Consider the following 19195-nt stretch of genomic DNA (forward strand, 5'->3'; position numbering starts at 1 on the left):
GCTTTCGTGAAGCCAACAAAGTTGCTGACTTCATGGCTTCTATTGGACATTCAAGTCCAACTCTTTCGAGGTGGTTTGATAGCCGGCGGCTTTAACTTATCTCCCTCATTTAAAAGGATGAGATAGGTTTAGACACTGTTAATAAAGCCCAAAGGCAACCCCGACCCACCTAGAAACAAATGCAAACCCGAATTCAAGCACATTTCACTATTCATCCCAAGATTTACTATTCATTGATGAATAGTAACTACTTGCTCACACTTTTTATAAAGGTGTAGGATTTCACTTATATTTTCAATTTCAATAGAGTTTTTTGGCAAACACTACCTAGCATTTATCTCATTTATAAAAATACTACCTTACATTTATAATTTTGTTAAAAACTACCTAATATTTTTTTTATTTTTGTCTAAAACTACCAAAACCAAATCACCGATGTATTAAGTCAATTTTCCGACCCTTGACCTACTTCACACGTGTGACGTTATTGAAATGAGTATTGTGTTCAACACTCTTCTACTGCCTTCACTCATTACCCATTTCATTTTCCCTTCTTGGAGTTCTTTTATCTTTTCATTCTCAAATAATAATTCCTTCCTTCACTCTCCATTAATTCTTGCCCATCATTTCCCCTGCTTGATCAAGGTATGCTTTAATACTCTTTAATTGTTGATTAATAAATTTAGTTTTGATTATATGACAATAGGTGTCATGTGCTGAAAACGAAAACCTTAATAACTTATACTATTGTTTTATTTGTTCAATAAAGTTGTTCAATTTATATAAACCCATTAAAGTAATGGATTATTCATATTTGTTTAAGGTAATAGTTGTTGATACTCATGGTTGATTAAAATATTATATTTTCGTTTTTATTAAAGGATGATGAGTTTGGGAAATGATGCAAGTGTTGATAATTTCAAAGCTAATTTACGAGTTTATCACGGTGGTAAGTTTGAGACAAAAAGGTGGAAAACTGAATAGATAAAGGGGAATTGTACCTGAAAACAGATGTTAATGAATTGTGCTACTTCACATTAGTCGACATAGTAAAGTCAGATTTGAACTACGATAATGAGGGTGAGCTTTGGTGTAGGAGGCATGGGTTCTCCTTATTTGCTGGTAGAAAAAGGATTTTGTCTGACAATGATATTGGTATTTTGATGGAAACAAAGGACATAAATGGATTTGTTGATGTGTATGTGGTCCATACTGAAAAAGAGTCTCTTACTTCAACTTTATGCCACCAACCACCAATAAAAGACATAATATCAAACTTTATTACCAACACTTGAAAAGAAAATCCTTCTTACCACTCCTATGCATTTCAAAATTCATCCACTAAACCAGCTACAGTTGAAGAGGTTGAATTAGGTGATAATGAAGAGGCTGACGATGCTTATTTGAGTGAATGAGACTATGAGAATGTCACTAAAGGTGATCTATTTTTTGAGTTTGTTAATGTAGAAGTCTTGGAGAGTGTTTTAAATAGCTTAGATGTTGGAAGGGTTCACGACAAGGAGAGAGAGGCAGAGGCAGAAGAAGAAGGAGGAACTGGGGAAGAAATAGTTCAAGAAGAAGGGGCTGAGGAAGAAATAGTTGAGGAAGAGCATTGTGCCATAGAATAATTAGCTGAGAAATACTTGGAATATTGGAGGCTTGATAATAGGACAATAATTGAAACTTTTCAGAAGAAAGTAAGATCAGATATAGGGGTAGAGATTGATTACCATAAGGCCTATTATGCAAAGGAGAAAGCATTGAAAATGATACATGGTGAAGCTGCTGACCAGTACAAGCTTGTTTGAGATTATGCTTTCACAGTAAAGAAGTTTATTCAAGGAAGTTCAGTGTGTGTGAAACTAGGGAATATAGAAAGACCTCCTCCAGTGTTTCAAAGGATGTACATGTGCTTGCAGGCATGTAAACTCGGGTTTTTAAGAGGGTGTAGACCTATCATAGGTGTAGATGGATGTCATTTAAAGGGTCCTATGTCTGGGATATTGTTGACAGCTATTGGAAAGGATGGAAATTGCAATATTTTTTCTGTGGCTTGGGCTGTAGTTGAGGTAGAGAATACAGACTCTTGGACTTGGTTTCTAGAGCTCCTTGTTAAGGATTTGGAATCGGTGGCCTCAAATTTGACTTTTATGTCCGACAGACAAAAGGTAATATAATCTTATTGCTTGTACATTTTCTATAATAAATGGCCTCCAAAATTTGTTATACTTAACAACATTTTCTTATTTTGCAAGGGGTTGGTGGAAGCTTTGAGCGGGGTTGTGCCAAATGCTGAAGTCAGATTTTGTGTAAGGCATATATGGACAAATTTCAAGCAAAGTTACCCAGGAGAAGCATATAGGCAAGCATTTTGGAAAGTTGCTAGGGCATACACAAAGGTAAATCACCTATTATGTTCTCAGCAATTTTAAGCAGCAAACTTATGAATGTTATTGTATCCAACTTATGTATATCTCCTACTATGTCAAAAACTAATGTATATCTCCGACTATGTCAAACTAGGCCGAGTTTCAGCAGCATATGGAGACAATAAAAGGGTATGTCCGAGGGTGCTTATAGCTATCTCAACTCAATTCCTAAGAATCATTGGTGTAGACATGCCTTTAGCACCAAAAGCAAGTCTGGTATGTTGCTAAATAATGTGTGCGAAAGTTTCAATAATGTTCTTAGGAAGTGTCGACACCTTCCCATTTTGTCACTCATGGAGTGGATAAGAAGATACAACATGAAAAGGATGTATGCAAAAAAGGAAGGGATTGAAAAAATTGAAGGTCCTTTCATGCCAATTGTTCAGAAACAGCTAGAAATAGCTAAGAAAGAGAGTAAAAGAGATGACTTGTACCAATTTGACTTGGACAAATTTAAGGTGGAGTTAAGTGAGAACAGATTTACTGTGGATCTGGAGAAAAGAACTTGTGAGTGTTTTAAGTGGGACTTAACACCCTTGTTCACATGCATTTGCTTGCATAATAAAGAAAAGAGGGGAACCAGAAGATTTTGTGGATCATATATACACAGTAGAGGTTTATAAGCTAGCTTATGAGATTTCTATTAATGCACTACCTGGGCCTAACCGCCTAAGCAGTGGGAGAAAACACCACACATTCAGCCACATCCTCCTCCATACAAGAAAATGCCTGGGAGACCAAGTTCTAAGAAGAGAAGAAAGGAGGCGGGGGAGACACAAGAGAGATCATTGGTGAAAAAAAAGACTCACAAGAAGACTTGTGGTAATTGTGGACAACAAGGCCATAATAAGAAAGGATGTAAGAATCCTACTATAACCATTCCACCCAAAAACAAAAGGCAAAGGAAGAATACCACCACATCAGTTCAGGTAACTTTTTATCTTGAAATTTTAGTCTCTCACCCATATGCTCATCTACATTATTACTGAGGAATGATATTTTAATGTCATTATGCAGGATGAGGTTCCAATGACCCAATCTAGCCAACCACAACCAAGCCAGGCAAACAATGCAGAAGATGGATTTAGTTGAAGTATTTTGTTGAATTTGTAATTTAGTCAGTTTGTGAACCTGCAATTCGCAGCCCTATGCTTTAGTTAATTAGTTGAATGAAGGGCTTAAACTTGTATTTTGCATCATAACTCATGTATGGCAACTACTTTTATAAAATCAATGGCTTTGAAGCCTTATTTTGGTAACTGATATGGCAAGTGTACTTGGCAGCTGATCTATCACAAGTATAGGTACAGAAAATCACACAATTAAATTTGAAGAAGTTAAATTGATGGAACTTGCTCAAACAAGCACAACAATTACAACACATTTTCTCACTTTAGACGGATATGACGGATAGTGTCTTTCTCACAAAATGAGAATGGATAGTACAAGTGGGTTGGAAATGGACACCCCCACTTATACCTAACTTACATCTTGTGAGAGTGGAACTATCCGTCTACAACTTTAAACGGATAGTATCCGTCTAAAATGAGACGGTGAGACGGATTGTTACAACAAAGCTACTACAACAATTACATCAAAGCTACTTTCATAACTTCCAATAAAGTACAAAGAATATAGAAAACATTATCCCTAATATTATTTTTGTCTTCATCCTCTCCGCCTTAAACATCTCCGCCTCCATTTTTCAGTTCTTTGCACTTCATCTCAATTTCTTAAAACATCTCTTCCTTATGTTGTCTAACGTCACTCTTGAGACACTTGTTGTCATTCAACATAACATTGATCACTTCTTTTTGCCAATCCGTGCTTCCAATATCAATCAACTCAAAAAATCGACATCCACTTATACATGAATCTGGGTTAAAAAACTTGCAATCATCAAACTTTATTCCTCGATTTTTTGTTGTCCATGATGTCGTCTGAGCTAAAGGGATACCACATTTATATACCTTTCGTAACCTTGAGTTTTGAGTGGAGTTTAAGGAAGAAGAAGACATTGGGAAGCTATCGTCCAGGTGTTGTAGGGAATGAAGGGAATGAAGGAGGAGAAGATTGAGGGAGATGAAATGAGAAATAAGGTAATTGGAGGGAAATAAATGTGGGGTTTATTTTGTGTATTGGAGGGAAAAGGGTAGGCAGTGAGAACATATGGAGGGAAACATATAACCAAAGATTTCACACGTGTGAAATAGGTCAAGGGTCGAAAGTTGACTTATTTCATCGGTGATTTGGTTTCGGTAGTTTTAGACAAAAATAAAAAAAATATTAGGTAGTTTTTAACAAAATTATAAATGTAAGCTAGTATTTTTATAAATGTGATAAAGGTTAGGTAGTTTGCGAAAAAACTCATTTCAATATATCATTTTCTTTATATTCCTAATAAACAACTATTTTCACATCACTTGTATAAATGATAGCTAATTTATGTTGAGAGAAGATATGGATAAAAGTTGATAAATTTACTAATGAATATATAAATGGGTTAAAGTTAGTTTTCTATATAAAATACCATTGATTAGGAATAAAATACCATTGATTAAGAAGATGTTTTGGTAAAAATTTACCGGTTACGAATTAATTATGTGAGTGATAGTGATTATTCTTAATGCCAATTATGTTTAAAGTACGAACGAAAGGAACGACGAGATAAAGATAAACGAAGAAAAGGACACGGAGGATTTTTGGTGACGCGGAAAACCCGGTGTGGGAACAACCGCGGGGGGAGTCGGAATCCCGCCAACTATTGCACTATAATCGAGATTTTATGGACAAGTAAGGAAATACAAGTGTAATGTTGTTAGATAATTATCGCCAATCGCCAATGATTTTCTGAGTGGAGTTGCTGCTTGATGATACTTGTGAATGCCCTTTGTACGTTGCTTTGCCCTTGCTTTTATAGCTGTTGAAGTCAAAACCTAGGGTTTGAAAGTCGCAAAATCATTGCGGAATATCGGGTCAATTTGTTGCAAAGTAGGAGTTTGTTAGTTGACTGGGTCTTTTATTCTTTCTCATGCGTGGGCTTCTTTCCTTTGGGCTATGTTGTGTTTGTTCTTTATTTAATCCAGCGGTCCATAACTTGCCACCTCAGCGATCCATCTTTCCTTCCCTTTACCAATCGCTGTGCACCACGTTGTCCTTGATTGTCTCCCTCTTTTCCAGTAAAACAATGCCACGTTGCGTATGATAAAATTCATTTTTTATCCCTAACAATTGCCCCCAAATTTCCGTCTCAAATATTTTTAGGCGGGAATTTCAGTTGCGATGCGGAGAACTGACGAAGTTTTAGCAGTTATATCTGATGATTATGATTCCCCACTTGTGACAAACTGCCGCCACTTTCCCACTTCCCCAAGAACTCTCTCTTCACCATAACTCCTCAACCTCCCCCTTTAATAAATCCCTCGGTATCCCCACACTTTTCCTCTTCCTCTTCATCATTACTCCTTTTCTCCCTACTTCTCTCCATTAATTATCTTAATACTTCCTCCTTTCCGGCTGCTGCAGGTACTTCATCTTCTTCCTTGCTTTCTTTTTTCCTTACTTTGCGCATAATGTCACAAAAACCGCTTCTTCAACCTCGGACTCGGATCCGTGATGCCGCCCGACCTCTTTCTTTCCGGGGGCGGTGTGCTTTCCGCCAAGCACTCCTGCGATTCGACTTTACCTCCGAGGATCTTGATTATATCAAGAAAACCTTTGGTTTTTCTGATGATGTGGTGTTCCACATTCCGACTCCCGGCCGAAGGCCGACTCGGTGAGGGAAGGGTGGATTTGCTTGTACGAATACGCCTTTCGTGCGGTCTGCGATTTCCTTTCCTCCTTAGGTCCAAGAGTATCCGAACTTGAATCGGTTGGCTATTTGCCAAGTGGCGCCATACACTTGGCGGACCTTGCTTGCGATTGATGCTATGAATAATCGTTTTGGTTATGAAATTGGTCTCCTGACCTTGCACACTTGTTCTCGGTCAGGTCCCTTGCTCGGGGTCAAGTGACCATTCGGGTTCGAGACGGGGAGAAGAATTGCATCATCTTACCCGTGAAACCGGATGATAGCAAGTGGTTTTCCCGCTTTATTTTCGTGAAAATTGATACTCTTCCCGCTCCGACCGACTATATTGTCGATTGTCCGCGATCAACACACTCGGTACTTGCATGCCCTTATTCTTGTGCATTTTTCTTTGACGCTTATATTTCCTTACTTGGTTTTTTGTGTAGGTTTGTGCCCCTTGCCTTTGTCTCCCGACAGATCGCCTCTCTTTCCAAATTATTCACCCACCTCCGAGAAAATAGGACCTTTCCCAATCTGATCCGAGGATTCTCGCTGCTGCGGTGAAGAAAAACAAATTTCTTGAAGAAAAAGATTCAATGTCGACTAGTGCGTTGCTCTTCCCTTTTTGACTTGGTTCTGTTTTCGGATTCTTTGTATATTTGGTTCGACTTAATATTTGTCGCTTCCGTGTTCTGCAAAATCTAGAATTTCGCCGCAAGATGTTTTGGCTCGAGAGTGAAGGAGCAGTTACTACTGTCCCCAAGCTCTCGCCGAGAAGAGAAAGTCTACTCCCCGCCCCGGTTGGACCTCGTCCCAAAAGGAGATCTCGCTGCTGGACCGGGCTAAGGAGCGAGTCCCTATTGAAGCTACACCTCTGGGCCGTGAGGCCTCCATTGCCTGGGCACGGTTTGTCCGCTTCGAGATGCTTTGACCTCCAAAGTCGTTCCCCGGCTCGGCTCCAACTAGGCCTGCGTCTGATGTGATTCCAACGCCTGAAACCATCCTTGCTTCTGGAGCTACTTCCGCTTCTAAAGCTGCTCCTGCTTCTGGAGCTATTCCTGCTTCTGGGGCTGCTCCTGCTTCTGGAGCTATTCCTGCTTCTGGGGCCACTTCCGCTTCTAAAGCTGCTCCTGCTTCTGGGGCTACTTCTGGCTCCAAATCTACTCCTGGGGTTATTGTTTTTACACTTCCAGATAATTTCGGTAGGAATAAGTCTACGAGTAGCTTGGACTTAATGAGCCAGATGCTTCTTCCAGCTCCTAGGTCTGCGTTGGATAGCAATCCTTTGCCTGACTTGATGGATCGTGCTACTGAGCATTCTTTCGAGGTAAACAATCATTGGCCGGTTTTTTTTTTTTTTTTTTTTTTTTTTTTTACGCTTTGTTCTGGTCTACCAGTCCTTTCAGATGGCTCTGTACTTGCGGGAGAAGGTGTCTCTCCCGGTAGCGAGAAAATGCGAAACTCCGAAGTCGCGAATGAGGCCAATGAGGATAGGCTGAAAACTCAGGCTGATCTAAATAAGTCCCAGGATTTGCTGTTGGAGGAGGCCACTCAGAAGCAGAGTTTGCAGAGCAGTCTTTCTCTTGCTGAGGGGCGTATTTCCGATGCTGAGAAGAAAGTCACGATGTCTTGAGAAGACAACATTCGATCTTTGAGAAGACAACCCGATCTTTGGGAAGGAGGCGGGCGATGCTAGGGAGAAGGTCGCGATGCCGAAAGGCGTGCTTCGACGCCGAAAGGCGTATCTCAGAGGTGGAGAAACGTGCTTCAGATGCAGAGGCTCGTGTTGCCCAGGTTCAGGAGGAGAAGGTTTCTGAGGTGCAGGAGTTGAAGAGGACTCTGGTGGATGCTCTGTCTTATGCTGCTTTGGAAACGAAGATTGACTGTATAAAGGTGTTCCAGAGGGGAGGGCATTCTGCCTGGGACTTAGGAGTTGAGGAGGGGAGGCTTGCTGCTACTTTTCCTGATGGTTTGAATTTGGATGTACTAGCTGGCTTGATGGAGCCTGGTACTGTTTCTGCTGATGATCCAGGCGCTGAGGAAGAGGTGAATTCTCCTGCTCCGATGCTCGGCAAAATTTACGAGGTCGTGAGCGTATTGACGTAGATTAGTATTTTTCTGCATCTGAAAGACTTATGTTGTGCTTAGTTAGTTTTTGGCCCTACGGGGCATGACATCTTTATTTTGAACAGTTTATGTGCTTTTGTCCGCTCGGTGCCAGGGCATACTTTGCTTTGCGACTTAAGTATTTCCTATCGGTTATCTTTTTATGTCGTACCGTTTCGGTGCTTTGATTTGTGCATGCACGTCGTTTGTTTGGCCATCGCTGATAGATTGCTGGCTAAGGGGTCTAGTATGCCCACTCGTCCAGAGGAGCCAGGCTTGCGTGGGTGCTAATGCATCGCGGGAGGCTGGTGGTCCCGGTTGTATGTGCTTAGCCACGGACACACGCCCTCTGTAATGAATACAAGCTCTGCCAGATTAGTTTGCATTTTATTTCCTTGGCTTATTAGAAAAAATTAATTTACTTAAGGTGGTTTCGTAATTTTAAAACTTTCCGGAATTAAAATATGGGCAAGTCTATTGGAACCAGATTTGTTGGATTCGAAAATAACATTTTTAGAGCCAGAAAACATTCGAATCGGAGATATCCAGGACCAAAAAAATAAAAAATAGAAAAATATTTTAGAAGCGGGAAAATATCTTTTAGGACCAGGAAGAATTTTTGGAGGCATAAAAGTATTCGAGAGAGAAAAAATATTCAGAGCCAGGAAATATGTAAGGCAATATCTATAACCTGGCTGGGCTGCATCTGGTAGGCTGAGTACCCGGTTGTTGACCCTGCTGGTGACTTTAAATAAAATATTTTTTCAAGTGGGTGATATTCCAGGATCTGGGAACCATTTGCCCTTCCATAGTCATGAGTCGGTAGGCTCCATTTCCAACTGTGCTTTCTACTTGGTATGGCCCCTCCCAATTGTAGGCAAATTTCCCTGCTTGCTGGTTCTTGGTATTCTGGAAGACTTTCCTTAGGACCAGATCTCCCACCTGCAGGGTTCTTACTTTTACGTTCTTGTTGTAGCTTTTAGCCACAGTCTGTCGGTAGGAAGCCATCCTGATCTGGGCGCTGGTTCTGAGTTCATCTATCGTGTCCAGGCTGCTTGCCATTTCCACCTGGTTCCGCTCTTCTGTGATGCATCCATATCTGTGGGTTGGGACCCTGACTTCGGATGGGATGACTGCTTCTGCTCCGAACACCAGGCTGAAGGGGTTTGCCCGTTGCAACCTTTGGTGTGGTTCTCACACCCAGAGAACCAGAGGTAGCTCTTCCGCCCATTTGCCCCCAACCTCTTCTAGTTTCTTTTTCAAGTTTTCAATGATAATCTTATTGCTGGATTCAGCTTGTCCGTTGGACTGGGGTTCCCGGGAGTAGATTTCTGCAACGAGATGTTCCACCTAGCACAAAAAGCTTCCGTCTTATTTCCAATGAATTGGGACCCATTATCACATATAATTTCAGATGGAATGCCAAACCTGCATATGATATTGCGTTTAATCAAAGATATCACCTGGGTTTCTGTAACCTGGGAGGATGATTCTGCTTCTATTCATTTGGAAAAGTAATCCGTCATGGCGAGCATGTAGACTTTGTTTCCTGGTGCTCTGGGTAATGGTCCCACGATATCCATCCCCCATTTCATGAAAGGCCATGGTGAGATAACCTGGTGCAGAGGCTCTGTTGGCCGGTGGGCCATGGGCGTGTCTCTGGCAAGCGTCGCATCTTTTTGCGAATTCCATGGCATCTTTGCGCATTGTGGGCCAGAAGTATCCCTGCCTCAGTGCCTTGTTGGACAGGCTCCTGCCCCCTGCATGGTTTCCACATTCTCCACTGTGGATAGCATGCAAAACAGCCTGAGACTCTTCCCGATCCAGGCATCTGAGGTAGGGTCCAGCGTGGGATTTCCTGAAAAGAACATTATCGATTAGTAGGAATCTGGATGCTTTCATTTTAAAGCCCCTTACCTCCTTTTTATCTGCTGGTAGGATGTCATTCTGCAACCAGTCTAGGTAGGGCTTCCTCCAGTCTGGGGTACTTTCTTCATCGCTTGTCTTTGCACACTTTTTTCTCGCTTCCTGCTGAGATTTTAGTGTTGCTGGCTCCAGCACGTGGACAATTGGTATCGTGGAAATGGTTCCTGCCTTGAAGGTTGCCCCCAGGGTGGCTAGTGCGTCTGCTTCTGCATTCTGCTCCCTGGGGATTTGCTTGATGTTGAATGTGACAAATTTGACTTTCAGCTCTTTTGCTACATCTAAATAGGCCATCATCCTGGGGTCCCTGGCTTCATAGCAATCATTTACATGGTTAACTATAAGCTTAGAATCGCTGCAAACCTGAAGGTGTCTAATTTTCAGATCCAGAGCCAGCTTCAGACCCAGGATTAGTGCCTCATATTCTGCTTCGTTGTTTGTGGCTTTGAATTCACATCGTACGGCCTGGGCTATGAGGTCTCCCTGGGGAGATTTGAGGACCAGACCTACTCTCCGCTCCTTTGGCGTTTGAGGCTCCGTCCACATGTAACTCCCATACTTGTTCTCCTTTGTCTTCTTCCAGTTCGGGATGTCTGTTCGGCCTGGGTGCAGCGCCGCTGGCGAAGTCGGACACAAAGTGCGCGAGCACGAGACTTTATGGCCGTACGGGGTTCAAACTTCAAATCGTACCCGCTCAAGTGCACGGACCATTTGGCCATTCGTCCTGACAATTCTGGTTTTCTCATGATAGTTTTAAGAGGGTAATTAGTTATCACAGAAATTGTATGAGATTCAAAGTAGGGACGCAGTTTATAGGATGCAGTAACAAGTGCAAGGACAAGTTTTTCTAGTGATGTGTACCTGGTCTCTGCCGAAAGCGAGACTTGCGATGTAGTATACCGGATCTTGTGATCCTTCCTGCTCTCGCACTAGCACCGCACTGATGCTTTCGTGGATCGATGATACGAGAAAAGTGGTTTTCCCGCTCGGTTTCGACAGGAGAGGGGTGGTCTTTGAGATAGCGCTTGACTCTGAAATGCTTTTTCGTGGTCGTCCGTCCATTCAAATCTTTGGCTTTTTCTCGAGTATATCATAGAATAGCCTGCATCTGTCCGAGGATCCGGATATAAATCATGTTTAAGGTCGCCACTCTTCCAAAATGCGCTGTACGTCCTTTGGTTTCTGCGGTGATTCCAAACGCAGAATTGCTCTTATTTGCTCGGTCTGGCCTCTATCCCCCTCGGGTCACCATGTACCCTAGGAATTTTCCATGGATACTCCGAAGGTGCACTTCGTAGGATTCACTTCATTTGATATTTCCGAGGGTATTGAAAGTTTCGCCAGTCTTTGGTGATCTTTGTGAAGCTCGCTTCGATTTGACGACCATATCGTCTATATATACTTCCATAGTTTGGCCTATTTGTTCTTTAAACATCATGTTCACCACCTCGATAGGTAGATCCCGCATTTTTCATCAAAAGGCATGACGTTATAACAATAGATACCTCTCTCGGATCTCGAATGCTTTGTCTTTTCCTGGTCACTGGGTGCATCTTTATCTCGGTTATATCCGCTCCAGGCATCCAGGAATGTCGCATCTCATGGCCCGATGGCATCTACCATGGCGTCTATGTGTGGTAGAGGGAATGGATCTTTTGGGCAAGCTTTGTTTAAATCCGTGAAATCGACGCAGACCCTCCACTTGCCATTCTTCTTTGGGACCACTACCACATTAGACAACCACTCTGGGTACTTTACTTCACGAATCTTTCCTGCAGCAAGCAGGTTATCTACTTCTTGATTTATGACCTGGTTTCTTTCAGAAGCAAACTTTCTTCTTTTCTGCTGCACAGGTTTATAGCTTGGATCCACGCTTAACTTGTGAGTTATCACGCTTGGGTCTATCCCTATCATATCATCATGTGACCAAGCAAAGCAATCTATGTTAGTTCTCAACAACCGAACGAGTTCTTCACGAATCTTACCTCTACACTCGGATCCAATGAGAACATTCGCTCGGATGCGGCGAGTCCAGGATTACTTCGTCTAGTTCTCGCTGCGAGGCTCAATGTACTGTCCCGGATGCGCTCGGCTCAAATTGCTATGCGGGCGATCCTGTTGTTGGCTTCAGAGCCACCTTGTAACAATCCTTAGCTTATTCCTGGTCCCCACGTATTTCTTGCACCCCCCAAGGTGTTGGAAACTTCAGGCATTGGTGGTACGTTGAGGGAATTGCTTTCATCTCGTGGATCCAGGGCCCAAAGGATTACATTGTAAGTAGAGGGCCCATCAATAACCAAGTACCTTACCTGTCTTTTTACACCTCCCGGCGTAGGTCGGGATGATGATTTCTCCTAGGGAGTGCTTTGTTTCGCTTTGCAAGCCAACTAAGGGAATTGCCTTTTTTGCTAGATCTTTCTCGGTGAATCCCATTCCTTTGAGTGTTTCCATCATGATCAAGTTGACGGAGCTTCCGGTATCCACCAGGATCTTTTTCACCTTACAATTGCCTATGGGAAGCGTGATGATTAGAGCGTCGTGGTCTTTTTCGGGAGTAGATCCCGCGTCTGCTTCGTCGAAGGTGACCGACGGCGGATTCTCGTGGTTAACCTGCAGAGTTCTCTTGTCTGTCTCCCTTAGCCCCGGTCGCGTGCCTCTTAGCCGCCGAGTAGGTCACCCCACACAAATCCGATCCACCTGTAATGACATTCACAGTTCTAGAGCAATGAGGAGGAGGGGAAGGCAGAACCTGATCCGCTGAATTTACTCTGGTTGTGTTTCTGGGTAGGAGATGATCCAGGTTTCCTTGGTCATAGTGAAATTTGACTTCCTTTCTGAGGGAGTGGCATTCATCGGTGTTGTGAGTGTTGCTGCCGTGGAACTCACACTTTTTGCCTGTGTCTCTGCTGCTGGGGTTTCCTTCTGGAAGTTTTGGCCATCTGACTCTGCGTCCCAGCTCCTTCAAGGCTTTGAATAATCCTGCAAGATTGGTAGTGAAACCATACTCACTTACTTTCGGAGGCGGTCCGCTTCGCATTTTCCTTCCGCATTTCCGAAACTTTATTCACGCTCCTGCTAAGGTTTGGATCTTTCACTTTTCTTCTCTACCTGAGCCTTCCCGGATACTGGTCTCAATCATAAGTGCCTCTTCTCGGTGCGAGTCTTCTTCCACCTCATGACAAAGAATTGCCTTCGATTGCACCTCCTCAAAGGTTGTGCACGGGTGCATGGTTAGTTCCTTGTATAGCTGTGAATCCTGGTGTAGCCCTCGACGGAAGGCTTGTATAGCGGTTGCTATATCGCACCTCGGAATTGACACCTTCTCTTTGTTGAACCGGTTCAAGTAATCGCGGGTGGTTTCCTCAAACCCTTGCACCAGCCAGAGGTCGCCGGGTCCGCTTCTCTCGCTTTCGTCTTTGTGAATCGCGGTTGAAGGCATTGACTAGGTCGGCGAAGCTGGATATGCTTTTGTTCGGTAAAGCCGACGAACCACCTGCAGGTCGCTCTCCCGACGGCAGTGTTGATCCAAAACCTTTGCACATGCAAACTTCCTTTAGAGATCCGGTTGCGGTTATCACCATTATTTTCTGCTTGTAGTGGTTGATATGGTCAAGTGGATCCGTGGTCCCATCATAGAGTGTCATAGGCCGGCGGCACACATCCTTTAGGAACACCGATTAGAGCTATATCATCCACGAAAGGTGAGTCTGCGTAGTGTCTTTGGTCGCTTTCTCCAGCGGACGGCTACGCCGTATCCTATACATCAGCTCCCTCAGCTCCCCGGTATTGCTTGTTCCAAATGAGTTACCCGCTCCCGCAAGAGGGTTAGAAACAAAGGAAGGAACCAAAGTGTGTACCTCCTAGCCAGGGTGCTCCGAAAGTTGGCCTGATCTTTGGATGACCGTTCTTTGGTGTTGACGATTATGGATCCAGGTTGCCATCCCGGTGTCTGCTTTGTAATCCTCCGATCCGAGCTCCACCGGTGAACTGGTTGCGGGATGGGATTGCTTGTGTTGGGGACAGTCCAGATCGCCATCCTGGTGTCTGCCGTGCGGGTACCGAAAAGGGTGGAAGGTCGATCGAGAAGGGTGCTAAATAACGCGTTACCTTGTTGTCTGCTGCAGACGAGTGGATTATCAAATGACGGACATCCCAATCCTCTTGGCTCGATTAGTTCGCCGGTGCTACCCCCGCAAGATCCACCGTAACTAGTTCGATGGGATTGGTCGACCCGGTCCTCCACCGCCGGTTACGGCCGTAGCCTCGGTGCGATCTTTGGTTTGGACTGACCGCCACACGATTTGAGCCATCATATTCTCGTTGTCTTTCCTCGGATCTTCAACACCGACGCAGAATGTCCATCCCCCAATCATCACCGCATCGGATCGAGTCTTTGAGATCCTCTCGCGGAGAACTTCGCGCTGAACTCTCCCCGGGTCGGGCCTCGGATGCTTCGCCTCCTCTGCTGGGGCTGCTTTCCCTGCTGGATTTTGACTGACTGGATGCACCTGTTGCCTTGGGAATCTGTGGTGGTTTCTGAGGCTGGGGCATGGCTCTGGTCGACATGCTGGCAGGGATCATTTGGCTGGATGCTGGGGATGCACTGACTGGTCCTGCAGATGCAGAAGTAATTCCTGCTGCAGAAGATAGGGCTGGCATACTCTGGCTGCTGGAGGGATTCTGGCTGGTTCCAGACATTGTGATGGCTGGTTCGGTTTTGCGAGGCTTGGCTATAGAAAATGATCACTATGCCACACGGTAGGCGCCAAACTGTTTTGGTAAAAATTTACCGGTTACGAATTAATTATGTGAGTGATAGTGATTATTCTTAATGCCAATTATGTTTAAAGTACGAACGAAAGGAACGACGAGATAAAGATAAACGAAGAAAAGGACACGGAGGATTTTTGGTGACGCGGAAAACCCGGTGTGGGAACAACCGCGGGGGGAGTCGGAATCCCGCCAATTATTGCACTATAATCGAGATTTTATGGACAAGTAAGGAAATACAAGTGTAATGTTGTTAGATAATTATCGCCAATCGCCAATGATTTTCGAGTGGAGTTCTTTTGATGATACTTGTGAATGCCCTTTGTACGTTGCTTTGCCCTTGCTTTTATAGTCATTGAAGTCAAAACCTAGGGTTTGAAAGTCGCTTCGCGTGCTGTTGCGGAATATCGGGTCAATTTGTTGCAAAGTAGGAGTTTGTTAGTTGACTGGGTCTTTTATTCTTTCTCATGCGTGGGCTTCTTTCCTTTGGGCTATGTTGTGTTTGTTCTTTATTTAATCCGGCGGTCCATAACTTGCCACCTCGATCCATCTTTCCTTCCCTTTACCAATCGCTGTGCACCACGTTGTCCTTGATTGTCTCCCTCTTTTCCAGTAAAACAATGCCACGTTGCGTATGATAAAATTCATTTTTTATCCCTAACAGAAGACGTTATACTATATATTTTTTGGTTGCGATAATACAGATTGCAAAACAAGTTTTTTGAATGATCTTTACAATACTTACTTGGGGCTTCATTTTAGTATTTTACACAGGGCTCCCAAAATCTCAGGGACGGCCCTGTAGACAGTATAATATTAATGCTTTATATCAACAATGGAGGAAAAACAAAATACAGCTAATTGAATGATTGGTGTAAAGGACATTATAAAATCTTTCAGAGTATCCCAAATTACGTGATTTCTTATATATAGTACAATCACTTCAAAAAATTTTATTACCTTTTTCCTATAAAAGCGACACGTTGCTAAATATATGAGTGCTAAATATATGAGTAAGTGCAAGTTATCAACATTGATTAGCTTTTCATATTATTGTATCTATTCATTACAAAAAATTGTTTATATGTTGAAAATAAGCAGAACTAAGAAAATTAACTAACTTACCTTCATTTTTGTAAATATTAACAATAATTTGGCGATGTCTTCAAGAAAATCATTAAATGAATATGAAAATTCTTATTTGTTGAACTTAAATAGTCGGTGACTATCAAATATAATTTTTAGAAAATACCATTAAACTATACAATTATTTTTCATTTTTAGTTTGTATGACTTTTAAAAAATTAAATAAATGTCTTGTTGTACCCGTCCTATTAGGGACCTATTGACCGACCCTTGACCTCGTAGGACCTTTAGTGGGAGATGAAGAGGGAGTTAGATTGTATTGGAGGCTGTGAACTCGACCTAGTAAGGGTAACTCGATCGAGTGTCGGTGGCACTCGACCGAGTGCAGAGTACTCGGTCGAGTATGTTCAGTGCTCGACCGAGTGGCCTAACGTCAACTTATTATAATGTTACGCGGAGGTTGCGACTTAAATCATTTTCATTTCGTTTCCAAAACCTAAAACCAGAACTTCTCTCTCCTCCTTTTCCCACCTTATCACCTTTGAATCCTCCACCTAGAAGACCATCATGGGAGCGGGATCTGCGAGTCGGGACGTAACCCGGTCATCAGTCAATCGAGTCTGGTAAGTTGTCGTCACCACCTGCTGTTTTGGTTATGATTATAGTTTGTCGTAATAGGGTCGTACCACTGTTTGTAGGTGTTGATGGCGGTGTTCCGTGTGCGTGTGTGATGTTTGGTGCTTGAGTGAGAATCGTTAAAGGTAATGTTTCCCCACTCAGTTCTTCTATATAGTTAATTGCGAGTGGTGTAATGATGTTGTCATTATCATTGATATAGTATCATGGTGATGTTATGGGTATTATATTATTGTTGGTATTGCTAGTATTGATTTTGAAGCCATTGTCGGGAGATGGTCTTCACCTCTATATTCGCCCCTTGTGGCTCCTGTCACAAGTGGGATGTGCACATTAATGATCTGGGTTCGCTCGTTCCGATGAGTGGGACTTTAGGTGGCAGAGCAACGGTCTACCACTGGCTGGGGTGGGTTACCTTTTGCGATGGGTAACCTGGCAGGGCTACTCACCGCGGTGTGTGATCGTGTCTAGGCTGCGGTTCAGACACTAGTTCTCGGAGTTGGAGGATGATGATTGTATAAAGAATAAATGGGTTGGCTTATTGTTTAATGTTAACAGTGTATTGATTGTATAGTTGACTGACCATGTGTGTGTGTGTCTTGTGTTTCTTCCTACTGTGTGCCTGCGGTGATCCATTTCATATTACCGTCAAATGGTGAGCAGATAGTCTTATCAGGTGTGTTGATAGTTGGGAGCTTAGCTATTATTCATGGAGGGAGCGAGTCACCGTTGTGATCACTTAGTTCAGACAGTTCACTTTAGCTTGTTATATTTCCCACTGTAGCTAATTTTATGGTTCTGACTTTGTAACAGTTTCATAAGTTTAGATTAACGAAGCTTTATTTGTTCTTTAATTGCCAATTTGATATACCTAATGTAATACTCCGTATTTAATAATTATATAATAATAATATTTTATTGTATTTAACGAGTTGGGCTTGAGACGGAATTATAATAATAATAATAATAATAATAATAATAATAATAATAATAATAATAATAAGTTATATGTATATACATACATACTATACTTATCCTATACATATACACCACCCCTTATCCACCCATACTACCTTATCCCATTTCATTTCACACCACACAAAATTAGAGAGAAATCTTAGAGAGAAAGAAGAGAGAAAAAGAGAACAAAAAGGGAGAAAAAGGGAAGATCGTCTTTTGTCCCTCCGCCTCGAGATCGTAAGGTAAACCATCTTATACTAGCCTTTATGTTATTATTTTTATACCATTGATTCACCCACGACTTAGACACGCTGTGTGACTAATGTGACTGACTGGACGACCACCGCTGACCATCCTAGGGACGATTTGACCGAGTATTTTAAGGGGTTTTGGGGCTTTTGGTGACTCGGGTTAGGGCTGCAGTTTTACCCCTTGAATCATGGCTGACTTGGACCGATGGTGGGGTGGTTTAGTCGAGGGTTGAGAGGCGAGTCTTGTGGTGGTTAGGGGTGGTGGATTTGGTGGCTGGAAGTGGCAGTTTCAGGGGAGAAAATTGGGATGTTGGGTTGAAGTTTTTGTTCGTTGTTTGTTGTTGTTGTTGTTGTTGTTGGGTCAGGTTGTTGGTGGCGCGTGGTCAGGTTTTTGTTAATTGCTTACGGTGACCATGTTGTGGGGGCATTTTGGTAATTTGATGAAAGCCATTAATACGATATGAGTAGATTGATGACAAAATGATGTAATAATCTTGTGTGATGCATGTTAATTGAGGTGGTTAAGAATTGTGTGTGTGTGTGTGTGACATAGTGGTCATTTGCGTACTTGTGTATCGTGGTCTTCCGTATGAGCGGAAGTGTTGGTGATATATGAGAATGGGTGTTGAAAACACATGTATAATCATGTGGTGGATTTGACGTGGTATATGCGTGGTATGGTGTATGGAAATTCGGAATGTTAAGCATAGTTGAGTCACATGACGAGTAACATTTCATTATTTTGTCGTTTCACAGAGTCCGCATGTTTATGATTGATTTGCATACATGTGCATGCATGAGATAGACGTGATATATATGTATGTGTAGTAATAGTAGAGTTATACCCCGAGATTGATGCGTAAACTTAGAACCAATTAAGTTGGGAGTTATTATGGGATTAGGGTTTCGAACCATGGGCTGGACCTTGTACCTTGACGTTTGGGAGGCTCGTAGAGTAGGGTTATATCAATGGCAATAGGACCATATCTGATTTATTTATGGATTTGCAATAAGTAGGAGAGAGTGTTGAACCTCGAACATAGTCATTTGTGTAATTTAGTAATGAGTGTATGATACCACATTTTTGAGGTTGATAGTTGAACTTCGGGACGAAGTTCTCTTTCAGGGGGAGTTGATGTAACAATTTAGAATATTAGGAAAAAGGAAGTACGGAATGTGAGAAAGTAGTGAGAGTGGAACACCGAACTTTGGGAAGAGAGTGCACATGAGATTTGAGGGAATAG

General features: G+C 42.7%; 1 protein-coding gene across 1 annotated transcript; it reads left to right on the forward strand.

The window, feature by feature from the left end:
• The first annotated feature begins 559 nt into the window (after nt 1–559).
• LOC141627036 (uncharacterized) lies at nt 560–3679 on the forward strand. Its single transcript, XM_074440547.1, has 5 exons — nt 560–645; nt 882–2168; nt 2256–2399; nt 2524–3358; nt 3447–3679. Exons 2-4 carry the CDS (start codon nt 1902–1904, stop codon nt 2578–2580), a joined length of 468 nt encoding a protein of 155 aa, XP_074296648.1. The 5' UTR covers nt 560–645; nt 882–1901; the 3' UTR covers nt 2581–3358; nt 3447–3679.
• The last annotated feature ends 15516 nt before the right edge of the window (nt 3680–19195 follow it).

This window comes from Silene latifolia, chromosome Y (genome assembly GCF_048544455.1).
Source record: "Silene latifolia isolate original U9 population chromosome Y, ASM4854445v1, whole genome shotgun sequence".
Classification (NCBI taxonomy): Eukaryota; Viridiplantae; Streptophyta; class Magnoliopsida; order Caryophyllales; family Caryophyllaceae; genus Silene; species Silene latifolia.